Raw genomic sequence first — 25027 nt, forward strand, 5'->3', positions numbered from 1 at the left:
AGAGGAGGAAAGGGAAAAGGTATGTCTCCATCGTCTGTATTTTAGTGGTCTTTAAAAGGCAATTTTTATTTGGTTTCTACTCTTTGGCTCCTTCTGAGTGCTTGCAAGTGCCCTGAAGTAGGAGTCTTGGCACAATAAAGCACCAATTGACTGAAAATAGCTGCTATGTTTGACAGCAGGAGAATTAAGCGTTAATGATCAGGAAATGCAACACGCTGGTCTGCTGGGCAAAATGTTTCCTGAAGTGCAGGTCTGCAGTCAATGGAGATTCCACTTGCCAGCCTAAAAGCCACCAGACTCACTGACACAATCGTCAACCAAAACCGCAACAGAGGTATCACGTCAATAGGGTTTCTGTGCACAAGCAGAAAATCTGAGTGCTGTAAATAGGGGGTAAAACTGCTTAAACATGTTGTGCCTTCTCAGCAGCCACGGTTGCCAATAAGATAACAGCCCTGTCTCCCCTGTTTTCCAAAATAACGAGATTATTGATGTGCTGCCAATGTTTTTCAAGGAGAGATCCCTGAATCCCACCCTGTCCCCAGTCTAAGATGAACAGCACGGGACCGGGGTGGGGACAGCAAACGAGATGTGCAGGGAGACAAGAGCCCAGGAGTCTCTTCATTGTTTTTCCATTTTAAAGCAAACACTTGCCTGTAACTGGAACCACAAAGAGAGGCAGCCACCTCCTTTCTTCATGTTTGGCAAATAAACCTGTGTTAAGGGCACTTTGTTGGAAATGTTTGTACTTTATTTATTTAAAAAACATACAGAGCACATTGATAGCACAGCATTTGGCCTATTTAAACTGGCGTGGAGAAGGATAAAGGCCGGTGTGTATTGCTTGGTGAAAAGCGGCTTGGAGGGAGCAAGAATATATTGTTTCGGGACATTTTCTTCCCGGTTGATACTAAAACCTTTATACATCCCATAGGGGAAAAGGTTGATTTTTGGTTTTTTTTAATGATTTCTAGATGCTACAGAACAGCATCGTGGTCAGCCTAGAGGCTCTACTTGTCCACCTTCCAGTTTTGGCTAGAGCTAGCAGAAAAACACGCTTTTAAATGAAAAAAACCCCAAAGCAACAGCCAACTGAATAGACTGCTCACTAGAGATGGTTTTGAATTCAGCGGCAACCACGGAACCGCTACAATGGTTTAGAAGGATGGACTCCATGAAGGGCAAAAACACCATCCCTGGTCTCCTGTTGGGTTAGAGGTAACATTACAAGGAGGAGTTCCTGAGAGCTCTTGAGCTTCCCGACAGCTGAAGACTTTTGTGTTTAATTAAAACAATAACTCGAGAGAGAAAACAAACATCCCAGATAGGTACAGCTGCCTGGTTCATTTCCAGCCGTTGGCACAACTGCCACATTCTGGCTCAATACCCTAAGAAGCACAAAAGTTTTGTTTCTTTTTCAGATTTATACTGTATTTAATCTTTAAGGAGTAATAAATCTCCTCTCTAAGGGGTTTGCCCAGCGACTGGCAGGTTTGAAGGCTGAGACACAAGATGTTAATCTGCAAAGGGTTTCAGCGCGCTCATTCTAATCTGCATCAGTACAGCCGGTTCCCAACCACCCAAAGCACACTTCTTGCCCTCAAAAGGGGGATTCCACATGCAGAGGTTGTTTAATCGGTCCCCACTCACACTCGCATGAGAATGGGTGTGAAAAGCAGCCACATTACACCCCGGGGTGAGGATTTCCAAGCAGCCAGCCTGAAAATGCCCCCAAGGCATCAAGGGCCCAAGCTGATTTCTGTCTGCAAGTTTACTGGTGATACTGGTGGATTTTTGCATCCTCAGCCCCCATGCTCATCCTGACATTTGTCCTCAAGTGATGGTGACAGCCGATGTCCTTGGCCACAATTTACTGAGACTGTCGCCTTTAACAGCTAAAAAAAGGGAAAACGGACCTTTGACCATTTAGAGCAGGAAACATCTGCACCTTCCCCGCATTCAATCCAAATCCATGCTCGTGCTTTTGTATGTTTTACTAAAGCGGGAGCCCTCAGAGGGTGAGGTTTTGCAGGCTGGAGTTAGGTTGTTATATGAGATATTCAGGAAGTTATTTGCATCGAGTGGATAAAAGCCGGTGGCAGCTGGGGGTGCTGCACAAGCCACTCAGAGACCGCTGCTCCGGCCACCGGCCCCACAAATACCATTAGTTCCAGCTTCACAATGAGTTGTTTACTGGCTTGGGCTGCCTGTGGGAACAGCCAAGGCGAGCGGAGGAAGAGGAGAGACAAACACAATGCGAGCGAGACACGTTAGGTGGGAGGCTGGGCTTGAACAGCACGCTCGGGATTTTCAAACCTATGGAACTGGAGAGAGCTGAAAAAGAAAGAAAAAGGGCATCGGCTGCTCCGCAGCATCAACAGGCTGAGGAAAAGACACCGCTTGCTTCATGGAAGAGCCTCTTCCCCGGCTGAAGGGCTGATATTAAAGGTAAGAGATCAAAATGGGAAGGTTTTGGCTGGCGGCTCTGCTGGAAGCAGCAGCTCCCGGGGGAGCGACCCAGGCAACAGCAGCTGCGCTTCCCTGGAGTAGCTTTAACTACGTCCCAAAATGTTTGAAAGCCGACGGGTTTTCCAGCAGGAACTCGGGGCTTTCAGAGCAAACTGCTGGGGGACAGGAGTCCCGACTGTTCAAGTCAGCTCCTTTGAGAAGATTTAAACAAACCACAAACAAAAAAAGCCCATAGCAAAACAATAAACAACCAATAAACCACAAACCAAACTGCAAGCTAAAAAAATAAATCCATTTTCTAAATCTTTTTAGAAAAATATGTTATTTTTATGGCCAGCTTTGCTTTGCAGCTTACCAGCCTTACCCAACGCTTTTCCGTTTCCCAGCTCCCCCCTCTCCTCGTTTCTTTAATTAGAAAGAAAAAACAATTAGAGCCATGCAAAGCAAAATCTGAGATTTAAAGAGCTTTTCCCCTGCTCGTTCATGGAGGCCGTGTCCACCAGCTAATTGCTCAGGAAATCCACGCTCCCCATTGTCGCCTTGTCCTTAAGCTGCTAATTCGGGATGCTGGGGCAGGGAATACAGCCCTGCGAGAGGGACCCGGGGACGGGGCGGGCTCAGCTTTAATCCCCAGCCCTGCCCAATGGAAAACGTTGCCCGGCGAGACCCCTAAAGGCCCCCCCAGCCCCTGCCCAGACACTGGGCCCATTCTCGTGTCCCCTTTTCCCAAGACGCGATGGCTGCAGCGCTGGGCAGTTTTGTTTCCTCTGCGAACAAAGGAAAGCAGAGAGCTGCTGCCGGCGGCTGGAGGCTCCAAAGATGAAGGGCTGAACCTTTCCAAAGCCCGGCACGCAGATCTTCCGCGTGGGATTAAATCGAAGGAGAAATGTGGGGCTGTCAGGGAGGAATCGGGCTGAAATGGGGCGGCTTGAGGTCCTGGGCTCAGCCCCGGCCGCTCTGCCGAGGTAAGTTTCTATTTCCTCCCTTTCTAACTGAGCAAAAAAGCATCCAGACCTAATGGCAGCTCTGGGTTGGAGTTGTTTTCCGAAATCTGAAGGCTCAGACAAATCTGTGGCATAAAAGCAGGCGGGGATGGACATTTCAATGGAGATTAGCGGTGCTGTTTCTGCACAGGCAGGTCTCATTCCTCTGCTCGGGATGGGGGGAGAGGCAAATGTTTCTGTTTAAAGTGAGAAAGACCATCTCCAAGTTTTCAGGAAAGTAATTACAATGCGAGCTACTCCTCCAAACTGTCGCAGGGGAAATCGTTGTAATTCACATTGTAATTCTCATTGTGTCACCACAGATGACAAGTTAAGGACTCTTCTAACCCTGTTTGTGAAAAAAAACCCTTGGTTAGGGTTTTTTTTTTTGTACTTTACATCACTGTCATAAAGACTTTAACATAAGCCTAAAAAGGGTTGTATATAAATGTGTCATAAACTTAGACTTTCAGTTTACAATGATACGTGCTTTCAGCTTCATGTAATGTGAGCTCTGGCTCCTACAAACTATAATAACAATTAGGAAATAAGTTAAATATTTTATCCTGCAAAAATTATTTATCGCTTTGGCTTTCATTTATGGCTAAAATCCACACCTTTTAAGCTCAGTGGCAAAATCCCATGAGAAAAGTTCAAATACAGCTCTAAGCAGATAGAAAAACTGGTGTCAGAAGTAAAATGAGTAATGAACAACATACTTAATCTAAAGATGCAGCTGTTTGGGAGAAATAGGATTGAACACCAAGCCCACTGGACGAGAGTTTGCGAGAAGAGTTTGGGTTTTTTCATGACGCCCCTTAAGCTCTGAGAGGACACAGTTGTGCGTTTCCCATCGCTCCCCCTTATGAACAGAACAGTAAAACCAGAGGATGGGAAGTGCAAAGTTCACAGGTTGGTGATAAGGAGATTCCCCCCTTGTAGCACTTTTCCATCTTCTTCCCTTCCCTTGCCTTGTGAAAGCTAAAATAAAACAGGCAGGAAAGCAACCCTGGTACAGCAGGGGTTCAAAGCCTCTGGATTTTAAAAGAAAGTCCTGAAAAACATGGGAGGGAGGAAGGGAGGGGAGGCTGAGCATGCATTTCACTTTAATCCTTTGAGACTAAAACCGAGATCCCTCCCCAGCTGCAGTTTGGTCAATGAGTAAAAATGGGGGTCTTTACATTCTGCAGTTAGAGGAGCTCAGCTCCTACACAGACAAATGAACAGAACTAACGCCTGAATGAAACCACCCGTTTACTTTCATTCGGAGTGTGGTGATGAGACACAAAATGTGAAAAACTGTGTCTTCCTGAGAAGCGGCAAGTGGAATATTCCCTGCGCCAGGGAGGATGCACAACCAGCTGTGAGATGGTTATAGAATCACAGGATCACTTAGGTTGGATCAGACCTTCAAGATCGAGTCCATTGCTCTCCTCCTGCCTGTGTCCTTGTGGCTGGTGCACAAGAGCAGGAATTAAGGCAATTTTACCCCAAATTTGGGCCAGATCCTGGGGTCAGGGTGCATTGTAGGAGAGTGTGTTACCTCTGGAATAGACAGTAAGGGAAGATCAGTACATGGTCAAATGCTTTGGGACTTAGAGCCATACATATTTATGTGGATGTTTGCAACGCCGCTGCGCAGGCTGCAACTAACCCCGGTTAAAGCATATTTGAGTATTTGGGTTCTGTTTACCCCCATCTGGCGATGCTGGCTGGGGTACCGGGATGCAGGGTGGTCCCACATCCCGAGGGCTCCAGCCTCAGCAGGTCTTTCCAGGTCAAGCGTGCGTGCACAGCCTCACTCCGCTCCTTCACATGTCCTCCGTAAATAAGCATCCGATTTAGTCTCAGGGATGGGGAGCCACCCCCTTTCACAAAAGGCAAATTCTCTCCTGGAAAAGAGGACCTCTTTATTCAAGAGAACAGACTGTGGCTCTGCAGAATTTCCTCTGATGCAGCATCTCCTCAGTTCGGACCCATAAAAGGGGGCGAAGATCCACACGGCTTTGGAGCCAAAGCAGCCTCAGCTGACCCCGGCTGCAAGGCAGGTTTTCTCAAGCATTTGTAATGGTTTGGTCTGGTTTTGTGGAAAAAGGAAAGTCTCTTTATCTTGGCAAGAGAAATCGAGGGACATTCATCAGTCCCAAAGCCCTGACACTACAGGAACACACTAGCAACAGAGCAGATTGCTTTCTCTGCCCACATAACATTTTGAGTACCTCTTATGCCCATAAATAGCCACAGCAAAAACCCTTCTTTTTATTTAATATTATTACCATATTAATTTATTGAACCTGAAGATAACACACCATCTTCTGCCCCGGCATGCATTTGCATTATAAATGGGAATTACCATATTTAGCAGTAAAAGCAGCATCCCTTGTGCAGTGCCAAAATACCATTTCCCTTCCCTCATCTCATTATTAGAAATCTGATTTCTAAGAAACTTCAGTACAGAACTATCACTCAGTGACTGAGATCTGATAGTTTTGCATTTTGAAGTCATTTTTAAATTTAATGGGTTAGTGCAAATTTACTTTCTGTAATTCTTACTGAATGCCAGCGTAGCTGTGTGCTGTGCTTCCTTCACATGTGTTTTGTCGTACACCATAAATACTTTTCAAGACCTTTGTGTTTTTGCACAAATGGGAGGTGACACGAAAACCTCAGCCACACCTCCAAATCAGCAAAATGGTTTTGCTGAGAAACGTGCACCCAGGAGAACAAGGATTTGGAGGCTCCATCCCCTGGGAGCCCAGCAGCTCTGGGAAGGGACCAGAACAAACCAGCCCCAGGCTGCCTGAACCCCCCAGTCCACCCCAAACCTTCCCCTTCTCCCCCCAGCAGCAATTTAGGAGAACAAAGCCCTATTTTATCGACTCCCTCTGGTAAATAAATGCAGGGCACCGACCCCTCAAGGTTCTGAGCCCTGGAGCAGAGCACGGGTTGCCTTCTGCTCCGCTGATGGACTGTGCTCAGCACCCGCATGGAAACCAGCTGCACCTCCTTGCACCTCATTTAGCTCGCTAATGCATGCAACATTAATGGATAAACAGAGGTGAAAGTTCAGTTCTCCTGCTTCAGCAAAGGGACCGGAGAGGAACCAGCCTGGAGCCACAGTGGTGGACACAGCTTGGGTGACAGGAGGGACTCTCAGACCTGAGGAAGGGCAACAAGGAGCCAAAAAGCCAAATAATCGCCAAGGAACCACTGGAAATTGTGTCAGAGCGAGCGAAGAAAGGAGGCTTTTTGGGCAGGATGCTGACTGGAAAGCGCTTTGGAACCGTAAGCAAATAAACCAGGTCCTGTTGTTGGATTCCCCAGTGGTTGAGGGAAACAGGACCTTCTTAGTTTGTCATTTTTTTCCTTAACCACGCTTTGTAAATAAACAGAGCTACATCAAAGACACGGCTACCTCACCACCAGCTTCTGCTTCTGAGGGAAAACAACCTGGTCAAACGGCGTAACTGCTTTTCTTCAGTTTTTTCTTTGCATCTACATCTTCGCTTATCCTGACCTCTATTGAATCTAGCAATTTGCTATAAAGCCATCTCCATTTAATCAGAGATCTGAAGGTCAAAAAGCAGCATTCCTACAGTCCTCCATCATCAGATTCAGGTTCCTTTGCAAGCAAAAAAGTCCCTCTTACAAGAGTAAAATAATGCCAGCTTTGCTGGGAAGTTTGGGGTGATTTCTGCCATTTCTGGGCTGTGGCCCAGAGCCTCTGAAAGCAGCAGCAGATGGGGAGGACCGGAGCACGTCAGGGGTTAAAGGGGTGATGTAAATGGAGAGAGGCATTCCCAGTGAAAACAAAAAGAGAGTCATGCCCTGAGGATCAGTGTCTGAATATGGGGCAAGTCAGTTCACTATTCTCTTCAGAGGGAAACATTTTAATTAGCTCAATACAAAACAGATACGGCGCAGAGGAACCGTGAGCAGGAAATGCTGGGGAAGTCTCAGAACAGGAGACAACAGCAGCGCTGACCAAATAAAAAACAAAATAAAGGAAAGAAAAAAAAGGAGAGCGCCTTTAGGATTAGGTCCTATAGGTTCAGGTTTGTGCTTCCCCGCTCCATCTTGGAGAACAATTAAATTAAATGGGGGTTGCTGCAAGTCACTTGCTGACTTCCAGGCAATACAAAGGAGCTGTTGGACTCCCGTGTTTTGTTTAAACTCTGCCAAAGAGAATTTGGAAAACAGACGGTAAAACCTGACGGAAACCATCATCATTAACTTATGATTTCACCTTCCCACCAGGTGTGAGACCTACAGAACATACCAGGGAATGAAATTAGGGATGGTATTGCAGACCCTTGCCCATTAAGTGTCAAAGCTGTGAATAAGAACCTTCCTGCCTTGTCTTTTAATGCTGGTCATCAGAAAATATCCCCCTTTTGCCCAACACATGGCTAGGCATTCACTGTGACAGAACGCAGGGACGAGCGAATGGCGCTTTGAAGCTACAGGAACCTTTGTTGGACTTCAAAGTCACGCTTCTGTCTACTCCTTTCCTACTGTTCCCAAATACATCACTTAGGATTAGTAAATGAAAGAGATTAAGGCATTTCTACTTTCCATTGCTTCATATAGTCAATAGGGCTTTGTTGACAGGGTTTCCAACTGTCTAATCCACCTTTTCTCCCGCTCCCACCCCACCATGGAGGAAACGTAGGCGAAGGTTACTGAGAAGCTACAAGAAGCTCTGGGGAGGATGGAAAGCTCGCAGCAACTCAACAAGCTGATCCATTTAAAAGCCAACCCCAAATTTTGGTGTCCCAAGGCATTTCCAGCAACACTTGCTGCTGCAAGTCCAGTTTCCCACGAGCCCACACTGGTGGCACTGGGAAAACAGAGCCGGCACTGCCATGCAACAGGGTTCCTGCCCCGCCAGCCTCCAAAAGGGAGGATCCAGCAATCAGATTCCCCCAAACCTGACGCTTGTTCTTGTAACTGCTTGCAGTTGATGCTCTCAGAGGTCTTTGCAAGCAAAAATAACTAGTGAAACTTTCATTGAGAGAAGAAAGTATTAGTAAGTCGAGATCCCGTTGCTGGAGTTTAGCAGGAGCAGCGGGGGTTGGCGGTGAGATGGTTTTGTTGCATTTTCCATCGCTGCTTTGTTTTCTTTGAATTCACGTTTTGTGGTTTTCAAGCAGACGTTGGTAAGCCTTTAGAAATGACAGTTTGGTGGTGTTACAATTGCTCATGAGCTTTGCCATAGGATTGTCAGAAACGCTCACTTTTTCAGGTAGAAACAGTTTCTTGCTTATCTATTAAGTCTGTACTCAAGCAGTTGCAGTATATCTCACCTTACCTACAGTATTCATACCAGTCTAGAAGAATCCAAGTCTTATAACCTTATGCAGAATTGTCATCTATGCAAAAACCTTAAAAAGCCTCCAACTACTCCGCCTGCCACCCAACAAAATATTTTGTTGAGCTTTCTACATAAATACAACAAAGCAGGAGGGGAATAAACCCCAAGAAACTGAAGAAATGAGAATCAGTGGTTGTGAAGCTGTAACCCGGGGCTCGCTGCTGGGAGTTACAGATCATACAACCCTTGTACAACTGGGGGAGGAAAAGGGGAGTGAGAACCCTCTAATGAATGTGATTCCTGTCAAGAGAAGGCATACAGCGCATGCTGTGCCCAAGGAAATATGTATTTATTTCCAAGATCAGGGTCCGAGACCATATCAAAACAAGAGCTGCCACAACTTAGAGACATTGATGGACAAAACCCAGAAAAACAAACAACAACAAAAAACCCCCAAAACAAACAAAAAAAACCAAAAACCAAACCAAACAAACCCCAATATCCCCACTTCTCAATCTATGAGGTTTTTGCCTTCTGTACCTATAAAACCTTTTTCTTTCAAGATTTCGAGGTAACCTGAGTCCACACGGTGATAATCTAGAAGGAAATGGTTTGGATTTGAACGGTTTTGACATTTGGTCTGTATCAGACCTCCCAAGAAAAGGCTTTGCAGGCTTTAGTTATTTCAATGAACACACACAGAGGTTGTCCTACATCTTCAGGCTGACAAAGTTACATTCATCTCACATCTCATCTGAGAACAAGCAAATGTGAAGATGCAAAAAACGTCAGTCCCAAACTTCACACAGTTTTTTTTACCTCAGTTTGATGAGCTCATGGGGAATGGGATGTGTATGGAGCAGAAAGGATAGGCTTAATGGAATGAAAGAATCCGATTTTAAAGTGGTCTTTTTACCTGCAGTGATTTTCTATACTGAGGAACGCTTGGTCTGAATTAAGCTGCAAGTCGGCTCTTTTGAAGATTTCTTGGGGTGCCAGGAGGAGGAAATAAAAGCACTGTAAACAGGATACTTGTGCGCCATAGGAAGTAACACGTAGACGTTTTCCTTTATTTCTGTACACGGAGGACAGGAGATATCGCTACCATCCCTGCTACGAGAGAGAACACTCTCAACATCACCCCACCAACCAGGCTGTATATTGTATTGTGATACCACTTCTGACAACAGCTATTATAGATACGTTCCTCCCCTCACGTACTGCCCCCATTTTAAATAGAAGATTTAAAGTCTTGGCCTGCCTGAAGTACAAAATGGTAAAGTGCCTTTCTTTATATTCACTTCACTCAGCACTTTCAAATGTATTGCTATTTTTTACATTTTCTGCAAGAAGGCAATAGCCGTGGTGAACATGGTGTAGATGTGGAGCATCCTGCTGCTTTAATCGTCAGGGAAAAGGAAGGAAATGGAATCTTACACTCAGAAAACTCCATCTGTAGACTCATGCTGCAGAATTTAAAGAACACGGCCGAGTTTCAAAGCAACTTGTCAGCTTATTTAAACACCTCAGTGTTGGAGAGATAAACAACACAGGCCTATATGCTAAAGACCATAACTTGGGCAATTGCTGGCAGGCAGTTTCCATAGACTGAAACATCCAAAAACCAGATATTTGACCTGCTGTGTCAGGCAGCGTCTTGAGGAACAGCCAAAATCCAGCCTGTGCGCAGGGGTTTCCATCGACATCCCAGGCACATGGTCTGTAAGGTTCTGACGGACACCTCATCCCCCCCAAAGCTCCCCAGTTGGGACCAGGAGAGCCTGGCACACCTGGTTTTCACGCACTGCAGAAGGAAAGGATCCACTGCTGGAGGTTACATTTCGGTCGAAACAAAAACTGCTCCTGCTGGAGGTAACACGCAGTCTCTTTCTTTATTGAAAGAGAATTACACACCAAGAATTTAATGCATTAGGCTGGGGTTTAAGCCAAGAGGCACAGCTATTCCTGTTGGAGCTCATGTGCATTTTTAAATCCAACCAAGTTCTTGCTTAAAGGTGTTTCACCTTGTAGGTGAGACCTTTGCTTATTTAGATTACTGCATATTCAAAGAATGTGCATCTTCAGGATTTTGCTACTACCCTTTTTGAAGTTTAAATGTTTGGTAACTTTTTTAAGGTTATTTCACAATAAAGTTAATCAAGGAGCATTTTATTCCCGTCCACAGCCAGTTCCCTACTCTGCCAGCTGTCCCCAAAGCCTCTACGGGTCACATAATTCAGTGGCTGTTTTCCGTGTTCTAGAGAAAGCTCCAACATGGCTTTTGGTCTCCTCTGTCATTGTCACACAAGCAACAGCAATCAGATAAGGGCACATCTACTTTTGGTTTGAACATCTGCTAATGCAGCATTACTATCATCACAAACGTAACTCAAAATGCAGCTAAAATGAAGGAAGAACTTACTAAATGGCGTGAGGAGCACATACCAAAGCCACCTAGGAAAATCCTGGTAGTTCAAGGCACACACGGCGAACACAGACCAGCAAGTCCACACAAAGCATCACTGTATCGCCCCAGCCTGCAGACAGTGCAGCCCCCACCTGCCAAGAGAGACCTAAGAGCTCCAAAACATCTGTTTTTGATGATTCAAGTCATTTGAAAATCATCTTTCCAAGACTCGAGATCTGGGGATCCTCCATTCCTACACTTGATTTTCAAGAATCAGATCATTTTGCATCCCAAACTGCCACAATTCCATGTTTTCTTCCCCATTTTTTTGGCCAATCCAACCTTTACCACAAGCTTGCTCTGTTTCATTTTTGCTATTGAAACTCTATTGTCAGAGAATTCAATTTCTGGAAAGGATTTTACTCTTCACAAGGGTTTCACCTCTCTAAATTACTCCATAGTTGTAGCTACTGAGATGATTCTTAGATTGCAAGATTATAAGCCTTGTTTGTATTTCGTTTGCTGTATTTTACAAGGCAAAGGTCTTTCCCTTAGTTCTCCAATTCGCTGCACATTTCCAAGACATCCCAACACACGAACCCCCCCTCACTCCAACAAGGGACACTCGAGGCTTTCCAACCATTTATTCTCACAGGCCTGAAATAAATACTTAAAATAGCAATAAAAGCATATCAAGACAGGTCAGAAAGCACCATTATCCAACAAACAGCACATTTGCTTCAACTCCACACTTCTGTAAAGCTTGCTGAATTGGGACAAAATCTTGTGAGTGTAGCTTATGAGGTTTCTGAACCTTGACAAAGAGCACAAAGGAAATGAAGCTGTTGATACAGCTTGGAAGAGTCGCTTCTACAAAGCATTTTATGTTTGCAAAAAAAAAATAGTCCTTTTGAAAGTAATACCATTTTTGCAGAAGTTTTTAAAGAAAGGGGAAAAGTGGCAAGCATAACTCTGGAAAATATTATTTAAAAAACATTTCTGAAAGACAACATTTCAGTTCTTCACTTTGAAAAACATGGGTAAGGATGCTCCTATTTTCAAGCAGAAAAAAAGGCAAAGCAGTACACTGTCACTATGAGGTTTAGGGGTTTTAAATACTTTGCATCAAAAAAGCTGAAAACCATTTAACTTTCGTTTCTGCACAGTTAAAAACAACCACTAAAACTTTCAACTTCTTTCTCCTCTCGTACCAAGTTTAGGTGAACGTTTCAGGCTGTTGGATTCCATACCTGGGCAAAACCACAGGTCCATGAGTTCTTTCCAAACACACTGGGCCAATTCCATCTCCTATTTTAAAGCAAAACCTTTCCAAGTGGAAAGTTGGAATTAGCGCTCACTCTCATTCTCCCAGCAGGACAAGGGGCAATGGGGGAAGGAAAGGCTGAGTACAGTAACTGCTGTGTTCAACCTCAAAAAATCCTAATAATAGGGGAATTTATAAAGACTACCTTGAAAAGCTCATTACTGGCCTTGTTTGCACATCTATTAATTTGGAAAGGAAAGAGAATGTGTTCTCTTGCACAGCCACTTGAGGTGATAGCAGGTTGCAAGACTGACGGCATCTATTTCTCTCTTTAGGATGAAAGGATTTGTGCTGGAGATGTAGCAAGGTGCTGAGCAACCTTCCTGGAATGTGTTTCTTCAAGAAGAAAAGAGATCACTGCCTTATTTTATGGATGTCACTGAAGTAGACTTTGAAGTTCTTTGGAAACACATCACAGACTTGGCATGGGAAACCACAGCAACAATCATACCTGTTTAACAGATGATTCCTTTAAGTACAACTTGTACGGAGCCGTGTACAGCGTGGTCTTCATCCTCGGTTTGATTACTAACTGCGCCTCCCTCTTTGTTTTCTGCTTTCGAATGAAAATGCGAAGTGAAACAGCCATTTTCATGACAAACCTGGCTGTTTCGGATTTGCTTTTTGTGTTCACTTTGCCTTTTAAAATATTTTACAATTTCAACAGGCACTGGCCTTTTGGAGACAGCCTGTGCAAGATCTCTGGGACGGCGTTTCTCACCAACATCTACGGGAGCATGCTGTTCCTCACCTGCATCAGCGTTGACCGTTTCCTTGCGATCGTCTATCCCTTCCGATCCCGCACCATTAGGACCAGGAGAAATTCCGCCATAGTCTGTGCTGGTGTTTGGATACTGGTCCTCAGTGGTGGAATTTCGGCTTCACTGTTCTCCACCACCAACATTTCCAACAGCAGCACAACCTGTTTCGAAGGTTTTTCCAAACGTATCTGGAAAACCTACCTGTCCAAGATCACTATATTTATTGAAGTGGTAGGATTCATAATACCTTTGCTACTCAACCTCACGTGCTCCTCTTTAGTTCTCAGGACTCTCCGTAAACCTGCCACATTGTCTCAGATCGGGACGAACAAAGAGAAGGTGTTGAAAATGATCATTGTGCACGTGGCCATCTTTGTCGTGTGCTTTGTGCCTTACAATTCCATACTCTTCTTGTACGCTCTCGTGCGGTCCCAAGCGATAGCAAACTGCTCCTTGGAGAGGTTTGCGAGGACAATGTACCCCATCACGTTGTGCATCGCCACCATGAACTGCTGCTTTGACCCCTTCATCTACTACTTCACATCAGAATCCTTCCAGAAGTCTTTCAACATCAAAACCCAGATAAAAATGGATTCTCTTTTCAAGACAGAGACACCTCTAACAAAGACTGCGCTACCAGCGCCGCAGGATGAAATAAGTGATCAGGCGATTACGAATGGAGGGGACCCAACATCTGAATCACATTTCTAGAGGGATGTTTACATGTGGAGTTATCCCCCATTAACTTTTGATTAACACCATGTATGAAACAGGCATTGCAAAAATATATCGGTTCATGTATAGTGTTAATGAAGAAAAGTTGCTGGGGTATAACTGCACAGGTAGACACGTCCTTGCACCGGGATGGTCCCATCAGATGCAATAGGTGAACATGAAAGGTAAAAATCCCAATGGACCTCCCCTTTGGAGATCATGTGTAGGTAACAGCGTACGTGCAGACTACAGCGGTAACAGAACAGTTCTTTAATCAGAAGATGCCAACATTTGGCAATTTTTCCCCAGCAGTTGATGTGGGAGCAGTTGGGAAATAGAAAATTTAATTTTCTTAGAGATATCTGCTAATATTTCATGCCTTCTGGAGATGCAGCATCATATGTCAAATCAATAACTTCACACAATATATATGTTTGCTTAAAAAGGCGTAATAAAAGCTTTTGGCTTTTCCTTATTTCACTGCAAGAGCGTACATCCTGGTTTTACTAGCTACAGGCATGCTAAATTCAGTGTATGGACAAGTTTGAAGGATAAATAATTGTTTTGAAAGTAAGCAAAATGATTGCTTGGTGATCTAAGAGAAAAATAATATGAGAAAAGAATAATTAATCGTGCAGTTTTGAAATAAGAAGCCTCATTTTTGTCAGATTAAGCTGCCTTTTAATTTATTTTAAATGCCACCTCTAGGGAGAAGTACAAAAGCACATTATTGCTCTGTTGCTTGGGGGCTTTGATGTCTCAGGAGGGTGTCTCTGACTATTCCTAGTGGGGCTGGAAATTCAGCTGAGAGGGCCTGAAACCCCAGAGATCTTGCAAAGGCAAATCTGTTCGGTGGAAATGGGGTGTAGCTGAAGAACCCCCGAGCACTCACCTCACTGAAGAGCTTGTTTGGATACAGACAATTAGTGACAGAGCATCCCATTAACAGAAGATTTCAGAAGTGATTGCTTGCTGGTTTTCACTATGCTGCCAACTAATGAAACTAGGAGGTCACAAAGTAACTCCAAAAGAAAAGTAGAACAAGTCAGCTGCACTCTTACTCAGTTATAGCAACGTTTTCCTGTTTTTCAATTAATTTATTACACATCCTGCATTCCCTTCTAACGATACAGATCATATAAATACATGGGAAGTTAACTGTCTGTTTGTGTTTTATATTTGAAGCTATTCTGATATTAACAGGCTGATTCATTCTTAAGCGTAAACCACATAATTGAGAAAACCAGTTCTTCAAAAAGTATGAAGTTACTGCTTGTTAGGTCAGTAATCTACATTTTCCACAGTACGGCATGAAGCTACTTCTAGAGCTACGTTGCCAGAAAAAGACAGACGAAATATTAATTGAACAGGTGTTTTCCACTCAAGTATTTCTCTTAAGTCTCTCAGATCAAGCCTCATGAGATACTGTGAGCGACACATCAAATGTGATTTACTCCTTAAAGCAATCAGAGCTTTTTAAAGTTTGAAAAGAATTCAGCTGCAAAATAATGTTATGCTTTAAAGGGACTATTTATTTAGCACTACATTCACTTTGAATAAAACAAATCAGTTGCTTACCAAGGCTAAGACAGATGCCAGAGATTTTATTTTGGCCCCCAAATGACTGTCGCTTATCTAGTGCCCCTGGCTTTTGGCTCTTACTGTAGAAAACTATATGATTGACTCATTATATGCAGGTATGAGAGCAGCCAAACTATTATATCCCAGCTTTAAGTTACAGCTGTATTTCCTAGAAACACACACACAAGACTGGGAAGGGAGAATTTTGCTGTGTATTAAAACCCTATAGACAGCACCGCTTAGGACTGGAAACAAAACGTGGAAATAAGGAGAGATCATTCAGGTGGGTTGGTGGAACAAGACAGACGTGAGATGCCCCTTTCCATCCCGCACAGCCCTGAGCCCAACTGCATAGAGGGCTTTTAAAAATCTGTATTTCCTTTGGCTGATGAGCCCATTTCAACACGTGCCATAAAATACATATATATATATGTACTTCAGAGGAGCTGTTTCCACAAGTTCAGATCTAAATGCGAAGTGAGACCAGGGGGATTTTTCGGGCGTCGACACGGGCAGGGTTTGCCGTGCGGCAAACCGTCCTTCATGCCAAGCGGAGAAGAGGGAGTTGTGAAACCATCAGGCACGTCCTGGGCTCTGCAAAAAAGGTTCTGCTGCCCAACCATTAACCGGCTGTTAAAAACTGTACCTACGGAGACGAGAGCTCTGAATTAGGGATGGGAGACAGAAGGAATGAAAGTGGGAAAGCTTCATTTAAAAAGCTGAGGGTGCATTTCCAAAGCTCTTCCTATTTGCCAGAAAAATACATGGCACAAGTGCTCTTCTCTAGGCAAAAACCCCTTATTTCAGGGGGTGGATTAAATCTACCCTAGAAACCACTGTCTAGCCTTCTTAAGGAAATGTTAAAAGAGAGCAGGGAAAGAACTGTGTGTGACTGGACGACCTCCAGGCCGTACATACATAGCTCGACTGTAATCCGAGCATAATGGGTGTCTTTTTCTAAGCAAAACCAGTGCCAACGCTTACAAATTTCTGTTTGCAGTTTTATAGGGCAAGAGCTGCGGTTGATATTCTCACATAAAATGTAATGCTATCATCATGTGCCAAAATGCTAACTGAAAAGATTCATTATTTTGTAATTTAATACCTTATAAATTATATGGAGATCATATGTTGACTGACACTCACATCTGGTAGGATGGTTCTTGACTAACCTTTTTTTCTAGGTCAGGTATACCAAGTAAACGCTCCCTGGTTTGTGTATAAATAACCAATTATGCATTCAGAGAGAGGAAAAGTAATTTTTCAGATGTTGGTAAAGCCAAGGTGGGAGGAACGGTGGTGGTAGAGAAAAGGGGATTCACAGTTTTTCTGGCCGAGGTGCAGCCAAGTGTTCCTCCTGCCATCTGACAAAGGGCCATTGTCAGCAAATGGCACACACCACAACTAGGAGCTTAAAAGCAAAAGTCAAATTAATTGCAAGTCGTTGCCTCTATCTATCCAGAGCTGTGAGACAGGGCCCAGCAACCCTCCCGGGTGCTGAGCAAACAGCATTAATCACGGATTTCGTTGCTCCCAGCCAGCTCGCTTGTCCTGTTCCCCAGTTCTCCGTCGGTGATTCATTCACTACAAGCTCACCACACAACTCATCGTCCTGCTGGAAGGCTGAGCCTTTGCAACACAAAATGAAAACCTCTCTGCCCAAACACACATTAGTCTATGCACACCCGTGACAAATGCCACGGCAGGCTGCGTTTTCGTGGTAGATGCCGTGACCGGAGGAAGCAGGGCCTGGTGTCACAGTCACCGTGAAAGCTGATCTCACAACAGCCTTTTCTTAGCAGCACAGCAGGCTCAGCATCATTTTTGGAGGCTCTCCCTGTGGTGCTGCAGGGCTGATGGAGCAAGACTGTCTGGTCACCTGCTTCCTACCCCAAAACCTGCTGTATAACCCAGAGAGGGCTTCCCTCCACCAAACAGCCAGTGGAAGAAAAGGGGACTTTTCATACTGATAAGATTATACAGCACCTCCAATGATCTTCTCAAAGACCAGTGTGCCTAGAGAGCTCCCCAGTAACACTCCACATCATTCCCAGGGGGTGAATTTGCTGTAAACCAGGAAATTACCATCTCAGAAAAACTGCTCCGAAGATGGACAACAAGATGACACCAGCGGTTCCCGTGAACATGTGTCTGCACAGCACTCTGTTTGCAGAAAGCCCAGGCCGTTTCTACAGGGAATTGTGGAGATGCTCAAATTATCGCTGTCCTGGGCTGCAAAGTCCAAGCACAACGAGCAGAGGCGCATGGGCTGGAAGCAGCTCTGTGCTCCTGCACGCCCCCAGCACCGCTCAGCAAAGGTGACCATCCTGCAGAAAGGGTCGGGAAAGCCACCCCATCCTTCTTTTCTGGTACGGGACAGCCTAAATCAGGCTTGGGTCTCACTGCGCCTGCCCAAACGTGATCCTAAGCACAGAATAACCCCCAAAGCTTTGCTGTGTCTGAAAGGGCAGACCGCAAGTAGTTCTTTGGGTAGGATTTAAGAACAGAAACAAAACAGTTCTCATTTCAGTAAGCAGATTGTGCTGCTCAGCATTATTTAAGAAAGAGGCAGAGTTATTCTTCATGAGATTCGAAGTCCAAGCCCTGTTTACCCCACTAATGCTGGAAAACTGTAATTTTAGCTTCTGAACGCAGACCTCGGGTTGAGCCCTGAGAGTCCTGCCGGGGTACGAGCTGTGGCACCGACACACTCCGGAGATGCTGTGCTGTGGGGATGCCTCATTTGGAAAATTAAGTTTGTGGGAGATTCAAGACAATGCACTCAAAGAGCCTAGAAACTGAGGAACATCTACTCCAAACACCTTTCTGACTTCCCACAGCAGGGGTTGGTCCAAGATCCTTTTCTCTAGGTACCAATTCCAGCTGCTGGAATCTTCTCCCTTCTGTGTTTGTTCTGTCAATATCTGGGTATATTAGTAAGGGCTCATTTTTCTCTGGAATCTGTCGCTTTAATGTTTAACACTGCTGGCTGTTCTTGGCTTTAATTCTTAAATATAACTTCCACACAAAACCAACAGGACACTCACACACCCAAAACACTGGGCAAGCAAGGAGTTGGGTGGATTCTCTAGAATCACTGAGCATGTGTTTTCCCAGAAAACTTAACTGTCCAGTATCTAAAAAACCCCTGTGCTAGCTTTTCCCTGCTTGGGGGATTTGACTAATGTAATATTGCAAAGAACTTAACAATGCACATGTTTTGCACTGTTTGCACTTTTATGTATCTCTGTGTGCGTGTATAATGAAAAAGGAAAGCTTTTTTCTGGGGAAACAGAACGTGTGAGTGCACTCGTTTGCTCTGACTTCTACAAATACACGTATTAACTGGAATAATATTTAAATTGAAGTTTTTCTGCAAACCTTTTAAGAAACCCAGCACATATGGAGAATTTCCTGGAAAACATAAGCCTGGGAAACTGGTCACTCCTGAGTCAGCATCCTAAGAGCACAGCTGACAAATAAGATTGATGCAAACCAGAACAACGCTGATTTAGCAGCTGATCCACAGTGGAGGGGTTATTTAATATACTAAATCGATATTAGCTGCATTAGGGAGCTGGGGAAAGTGCTTTAAACAGAAGCACCCATGGCGCAGCATCAGATCAGCATAGGTCACATAAGTTAAAGTTGCATTCTAACAGCAACATCCTGTTGTTATTAACATTACAGATTCTAGCGAGCTCTGTCACTGTCCTGCCAGCCTTGTGCAGAACCTGTGCAGTAACTCACACCCTGGACTAAAAAAACCCACAATAAACTCCTTTGTAAGCACAGAGCAGGATTCGGTGAGGCCAGATGCTGACTGTGCTGCTTCAGGTAAGGCAGTAAAGCCATTTTAGCGAGAGAGTATTTTCTGATATAAATAGCATGATCAGCCAAACTCCTATAGAGCTTGAGGTTCCCATGAAAATGAAGTTCACTCACACAACTGTAGAGCTATCAGAAGACAAAAAAGATTTCCTGCGCATGAGCAATAAAGTATGCAAAATGACTTCTTAAAAATCAGTATAATGCCAGGCATGTAACCACCTGGCTGCAACCATACCCAGGAAATAATTTGACAAGACCTTCATTCATTTTCAGATTTGTGCAGGAAAATGGTTCAGTTATCAAAGGACAAATCTCAGTCTCGCATCCAACAATCACATCCTGCTAAATGTTCCTCTCGCAGTAATATCTGGAGACGGCATTTTCTGGTCCCTGGTTAGACTGTCTTGTCTGCTGGCAGTGGGCACCCGGCACAGGTACAGCGAGGAGGCCGCAGAGCAAAGGGCCAAGGGTTCTTATTAAAATTCCTCCACCGACAAATATTTTACAATGCAAATGATGTAATTTGAAACGCATCTTCTCTCAGCATTGCTCATGAGAATAATTTTTCCTTTTCCAACCCCACTCCCACTTGCGTGTGTGAAGGACAACATACCTGTGCAACAGAACCATCCCAGCCCCAGAGAAAGGGGAGAATTGGTGAGACGCGTTTGTCCCAGTGTCAGCACAGCCCTTTGGCAGTTCAGGTTCCTGTCTCCTTCCCATATATTATCTCATCATCATAAACTAGCACTGCAGTCAGAGAGCACAGGCAGAAGTGAGGATGGAGGAGGCAGATGTAAGACACCATCATGCAGCAGTCACTCATATTCCCAAATATTTATTCTATAGCTCCCACTTCGCCATGGTTTAACCACAGCTGGCAACTAGGACCACGCAGCTGCTCGCTCACTCCCATGCCCCAAGTGGGTTGAGATAAGAACATTTCCATTATTGTTTTCTCTTCCTTTGCTGCCTTATAATAGAATTTACAAAATAAGTGATGCACAATGCAACTGGCTTATCACCCACAGCACCAATCACCTGTCTGCAGCGGTATTTCCCCTCCTGGCCAACTGCAGTTTATATACTGAGCATGATGCCATATGGTATAAGGAACACCCTTTTGGTCAGCTTGGGTCAGCTGTCCTGACTTCGCTCCTTCCCAGGTTCTTGTGCACCTGGCAGAGCATGGGAAGCCAAAAAAGAGTCCTTGGCTGCCCAGAAACAACCAAGACTCCAGTGTATTAGCAACATTTTCTCATACTAAACCCAAAATGCAGCTACTAGAGAGAAAATTAACTCTATCCCAGCCAAAACCAGGACACCCTTTATACACAACTCTTATTTCCACCCCCAAAATAGGGGGTTATTTTTAACCTGGCTCATTTAACCAGGTTCCTGTTAACAGCTCTATCCCATCAATGGTTGTGCTGGCACAACTGAGGGGAGGGCGTCCGTGGGGGTTGGACAACGGGAACTTTTAAAGCCAAATTTGCAGCTCGGGTCAGTGCATCCCCCAGAATCAAGGGTGGGTGTGTAGTGGAGGTGGATTTCGATGTCCATGTCAAGTCTTAAATACAACACCTGGACATTTGAACTCCCCAGCTGATAAGAGCAAGAGCCACCAACACCACCTCATCCTCAGAGCTCAGCACAAAGGCAGCAGACCTGGGATTCAGATCAGAGTTATCAACAAGGTGATTCAAGGGCTATTCCACTGTTCAATACAGAAATGAACTCATTGTGCACATGATTTACGGTGGATAAGCTAGCTGGCTGCGGATATCCCCCAGCAAACAACCCCTGCCTTCTTCTGAGAGCCCAACTCATACTCTGCTTTTATTTAGTTATCTGAACCTCTTTGAGTTTCACTCCAGCTCTCATGACATCAGGGTACCTTCTGCTGATATAGCAACCCGCCCATGGAAAGGTAATTTTAAAAAACACTGTTAAAAGCATCCTTTGTAGCTATGAGGAAGCCTGCCGCTGGACAGTTATCACTTATTCCTGTTGGACAAAGGTGGTTTGAGTGTGCAGATCAGTCACAAGGCCAAAGGGGGGAAAAAAGTCTCAGGATAACCACTGTGAAGCAGTGAGAACAATGGTCTGAGTGCTTGAGGAGCCCTTGTGTGCGACAGACGGCCACGGCCTCAAGCCAGACTGACTGATGGAAAAGCTGCAGGACTGGACATTTGGGCTATTTAGGTATTTAAAAAAATCACATGTGTTGTTGTCTGACACCAAAGCCTCAGACTGTGTGTGATATAACGTTTTGGTGAAGGGCCCAAGGACGTGCTACAATCAAAATCTCAGAATGAGTGAAGTTCTTTAAAAGAAAAACCAACAGTAAACAAACTCAGAGTTACCAAACTATCAATTCATAACAGACCCTTCAGTACATAAAATCACTGAAAGTTAAACCAGTATAAACCTGCTATAAGCAGAAGTGTCACAGTGTAGTGGACTACTAAATAAGCTTTTAATTGTACATTCTGCTACAGCCATCCATCTTTTTCCACATTGACGAGCTCTACAGAACAAGATGTTGCGTTAGAGAGACTTGTTACTCATTTTAAGGGGCATTCTGGAGCATATTTCACCTTGGACAGCAATGGTTCACGTCCTTGGTGCCTGAACACCTGCCCGACAGCAACACCTTGTGCACAGCAAAGTGGAGGAGAAGGCTCACGCGTAGGGGAACCAGCTCTCAGCAACGTGCCCAGCAGGCAAGGTGACAAGTCATTAGATCCAAACACCTCCTGGTGACCGTGATAACAGAAAAAAGGTCGCCAGGTCTGGTTCCTTCTAAATAACTTCAGAGCTGGCAAGGGCTTTGCAAGGTGCCGTGAAACTGAAGAAACAACCCTAAAAAAGAAAACCAACCCGCAGCCAGCCAGGCTCGCTGCCTTCCAGCTCTACTACACGCAGAGTTACCCAGGAGTAACTGCACACCCACATGTAAGATACGGGGGGTTGCTCGATGTGATGTGTCCCCCCACACTACTCAGCTGCTGCTCTCATCAAGGCATCAGAGCCTGACTTGCAGAGACAAACCCACCAGAAATACCACAGGGTTTTCTCATCCCTACGGGCGATGGCCTGAAATCACATCCCTGCTGTATTCCAGCCACTATCCAACTGCACGTGACCTTTAAAGAGCAAAAGGGTAAGAAGCGAGCACATTAAGGAATCTAATAATACCATGTGGATATATGTCTCAAGGAACTAATTTAGCGATTTCTAGAAGGAATAGCTTGTGCTACAGAGGATGATAAGGATTTGGGAGGAGCACAGCAAAGGAATAAGAGGGAGAGAGGCTGTGTGCTGGAATTAGGACCTGAATTTCCCCAAATAGTCTATGGACTTGAATCTTCCACAGGATTTTCACCCACTTGCCAAGCTGGAGAGATGCCAGCCAGCTTGCACCTGAAATCCCTGTCCCTGCCTCAGCTCAGCACTGCGCTCCGGGTTTGCTAATCCCAGCTCTGGGTTTGCTAACCCCAGCTCTGGGTTGCGGCTGCGGAAAAACACGGAGCTAACGCAGTCCTGGGATTAATATTTCTGCTCAGGGCTTGGCTTGCACCTGGCCAGCCCATCAGCCCTCACCAGCTGCAAAAACACCAACTTCAATACATCAGGTGCTTTTCAAACTATTTTGCAATGCAATGTGCTTTTTTTATTATAAGCAGGATTTTTGGTTTTTTTTTTTTAACCAGAACAAGCTGGAAACTAGTTTTGCAAACAAGTTTTATCACCTTTGACTAGAGGTTTTATCATCCTCAACATCTTAGACAGGAGGAGGGAAGAAAAATCACAACCCATTGCCAAAGCGATTCCTCCTTGGCCATGAGTCACCCATTTGACTCAGCCCAGTGGGACACGAGCCATCTGACAACAACTGAAATCTGCCTGTTTGTGCCCGAGTTAAACTCGGGCACCCTAAAAATAAAGCTTGTTATGCTGCTGAAGTTGTATTTTCCTACCAGATTTCCTGCTGAGCGGTTCCAACCATCATTTGACCACACACTGCTCATTGATAGACCTTCTTGGTTTATTGTCAGCGGAGAGATTTAATTAGTAAGTGAGGAAGCAGGGAATTCCTGTTGGTGGGGAAGAACAAACGTGACAAAAAGAACTATGAGCGATGTGCACATTTTCCTGGCATCAGTGTCACTTCAGAGTAAGCGATACTATGAAACACACCTCCTTCCTCCACATGTGTCTCTCCTTTCCTTCCCTTCAGAAAGTGTGGTTTGAATAAAGAAACATCTGCAGAAACTCTGCAACAGATGAGCCCTAATCAGGCAAAGATAAATATAAATACCTGGGGTGTGCACAGAGGTGCAGGATACTCTGGGTCTTTGTGAGAAACGGGTGCCAAGTCACTTGAGCTGCAGATTGGAGCTGGCAGAGATGTCAGGGAGGTGCTGGGAGAACGTGCCGTGGAACACACAGAGCACGGGGAATGCTTACGGGAAAGTACACGCTGTGGTGTCACAGCACAGCAAGGACATCTTGGTGGAAAAGGAAATTCTACAAGCAAATCTATCTAGCAGCTGTATGGAACAAGTTTCCTGATTACACAAAGTAATTTGCGGTGTGTGGAGTTAACAGCTAGAGCTGGAACTACCCTTCTGTTCAAAAGTGAGTTGTGTTATGCATGGGAGCTCCCAGAAATAGGCGCTCTCTCTATACATTTTTTTGTCTGTATTTAGGGAGAATCCAAGGTAAGAGTCCCCATCCTAATGAGAGATTTGTTGGGGAATTAAGAGCTGTTAATGATTCCAGTCTCAGGTGAAGTCGCTCACTGGATGCTTTACAGAAAAGAAGGACACGTCCTCTGCTCCTAATGGATGTGCTTGGTGCTGCCCACTACAGAAGAACCAATCTATACGCAAGCAGCACCCTGGCCCGATTCATGCAGCGCTTCTCAGCTACACTGTCTCACCATTAAAATGATCTTTATCTAGTAACGGTGATCACCACCACAGTCATCTCTGTGTTTCAAACAGGAAATCTCAGCAAGAGCTGCACGGGCTCTGTGAGCAAACAACAGCTCTGCCGGCAGCCGCTGCTGGTGGAGTGTTCACACTTCTCTCCCGCGCTCTGCTTTCCCTTGCTCTTCTGAATATTGCACTGGGGGGAGATGGGTAACGCAGGAGATTTAAAGCAGCTCCTCATAAAACCAACTGGGTTTCATAGCCCAAGCTCCAGGAGTAAAATTGCAGGCAGTTGCAGCTGGAGCAGGGTGAGAGTAATGGCTACAACAGGGTAGATTTTTACTGGCTTTGTCTCACTTCACCGCTACAGAAAGAAACCTAAAGGGCTGTAGGCAAGGAGCAGAGATCAAATTCACTTCCTTTTCTTGCAGAGTTTAAAGTGAAACACCATATTCCACTGTGCTCTCTCATGAAAACAATATCAAGCATATTTCTACTCTTGTTTTGGTTTTTCCCCTTTCTTTTTTGCAACGGCCAAAGCATGACTGCTCTGGATAAAGACCAGAGATGGGGCCTGGTATCTGTATCATTGACATTGCACTGGATGGGCTGAGCCACACCACAAACTTCCAGCGATACGTTAAAGGACACGTTCACAAGAATAATTTAACCAGCTGATTTTTAATGTGCTCAGCCCCATGTG

The 25027-nt window shown here is 44.9% G+C and overlaps 2 protein-coding genes across 9 annotated transcripts in view; one reads left to right on the top strand and one right to left on the bottom strand.

The window, feature by feature from the left end:
• Nucleotides 1-25027, bottom strand: part of CYSLTR1 (cysteinyl leukotriene receptor 1) — a 133880-nt gene that overhangs the window by 62490 nt on the left and 46363 nt on the right. Inside the window, exon 3 of one of the 7 annotated variants that reach the window (XR_010475599.1) lies at nucleotides 22052-23484. The exons of the other annotated variants lie outside the window; for them this stretch is intronic. The gene's annotated coding sequence lies outside the window, so the exon portion shown is untranslated. Of the gene's footprint in view, nucleotides 1-22051; nucleotides 23485-25027 lie in introns of those variants that run through there. 7 annotated transcript variants of the gene reach the window in all.
• On the top strand, nucleotides 1988-14458 carry LPAR4 (lysophosphatidic acid receptor 4). 2 transcript variants are annotated; one of them, XM_005511812.3, is made up of 2 exons: nucleotides 1988-2448; nucleotides 12773-14458. In XM_005511812.3, exon 2 carries the CDS (start codon nucleotides 12923-12925, stop codon nucleotides 13967-13969), a length of 1047 nt encoding a protein of 348 aa, XP_005511869.1. In that variant the 5' UTR covers nucleotides 1988-2448; nucleotides 12773-12922; the 3' UTR covers nucleotides 13970-14458. The 2 variants fall into 2 exon arrangements, with proteins under 2 accessions (XP_005511869.1, XP_021155963.1); XM_021300288.2 differs by lacking the exon at nucleotides 1988-2448 and adding an exon at nucleotides 2505-3434.

The sequence above is a fragment of the Columba livia genome, chromosome 12, assembly GCF_036013475.1.
Source record: "Columba livia isolate bColLiv1 breed racing homer chromosome 12, bColLiv1.pat.W.v2, whole genome shotgun sequence".
Lineage (NCBI taxonomy): Eukaryota > Metazoa > Chordata > Aves > Columbiformes > Columbidae > Columba > Columba livia.

Bases quoted from the DNA above. Each gene is read 5' to 3' on its own strand.
- LPAR4 (XM_005511812.3), top strand. From the start codon at position 12,923: ATGGGAAACCACAGCAACAATCATACCTGTTTAACAGATGATTCCTTT.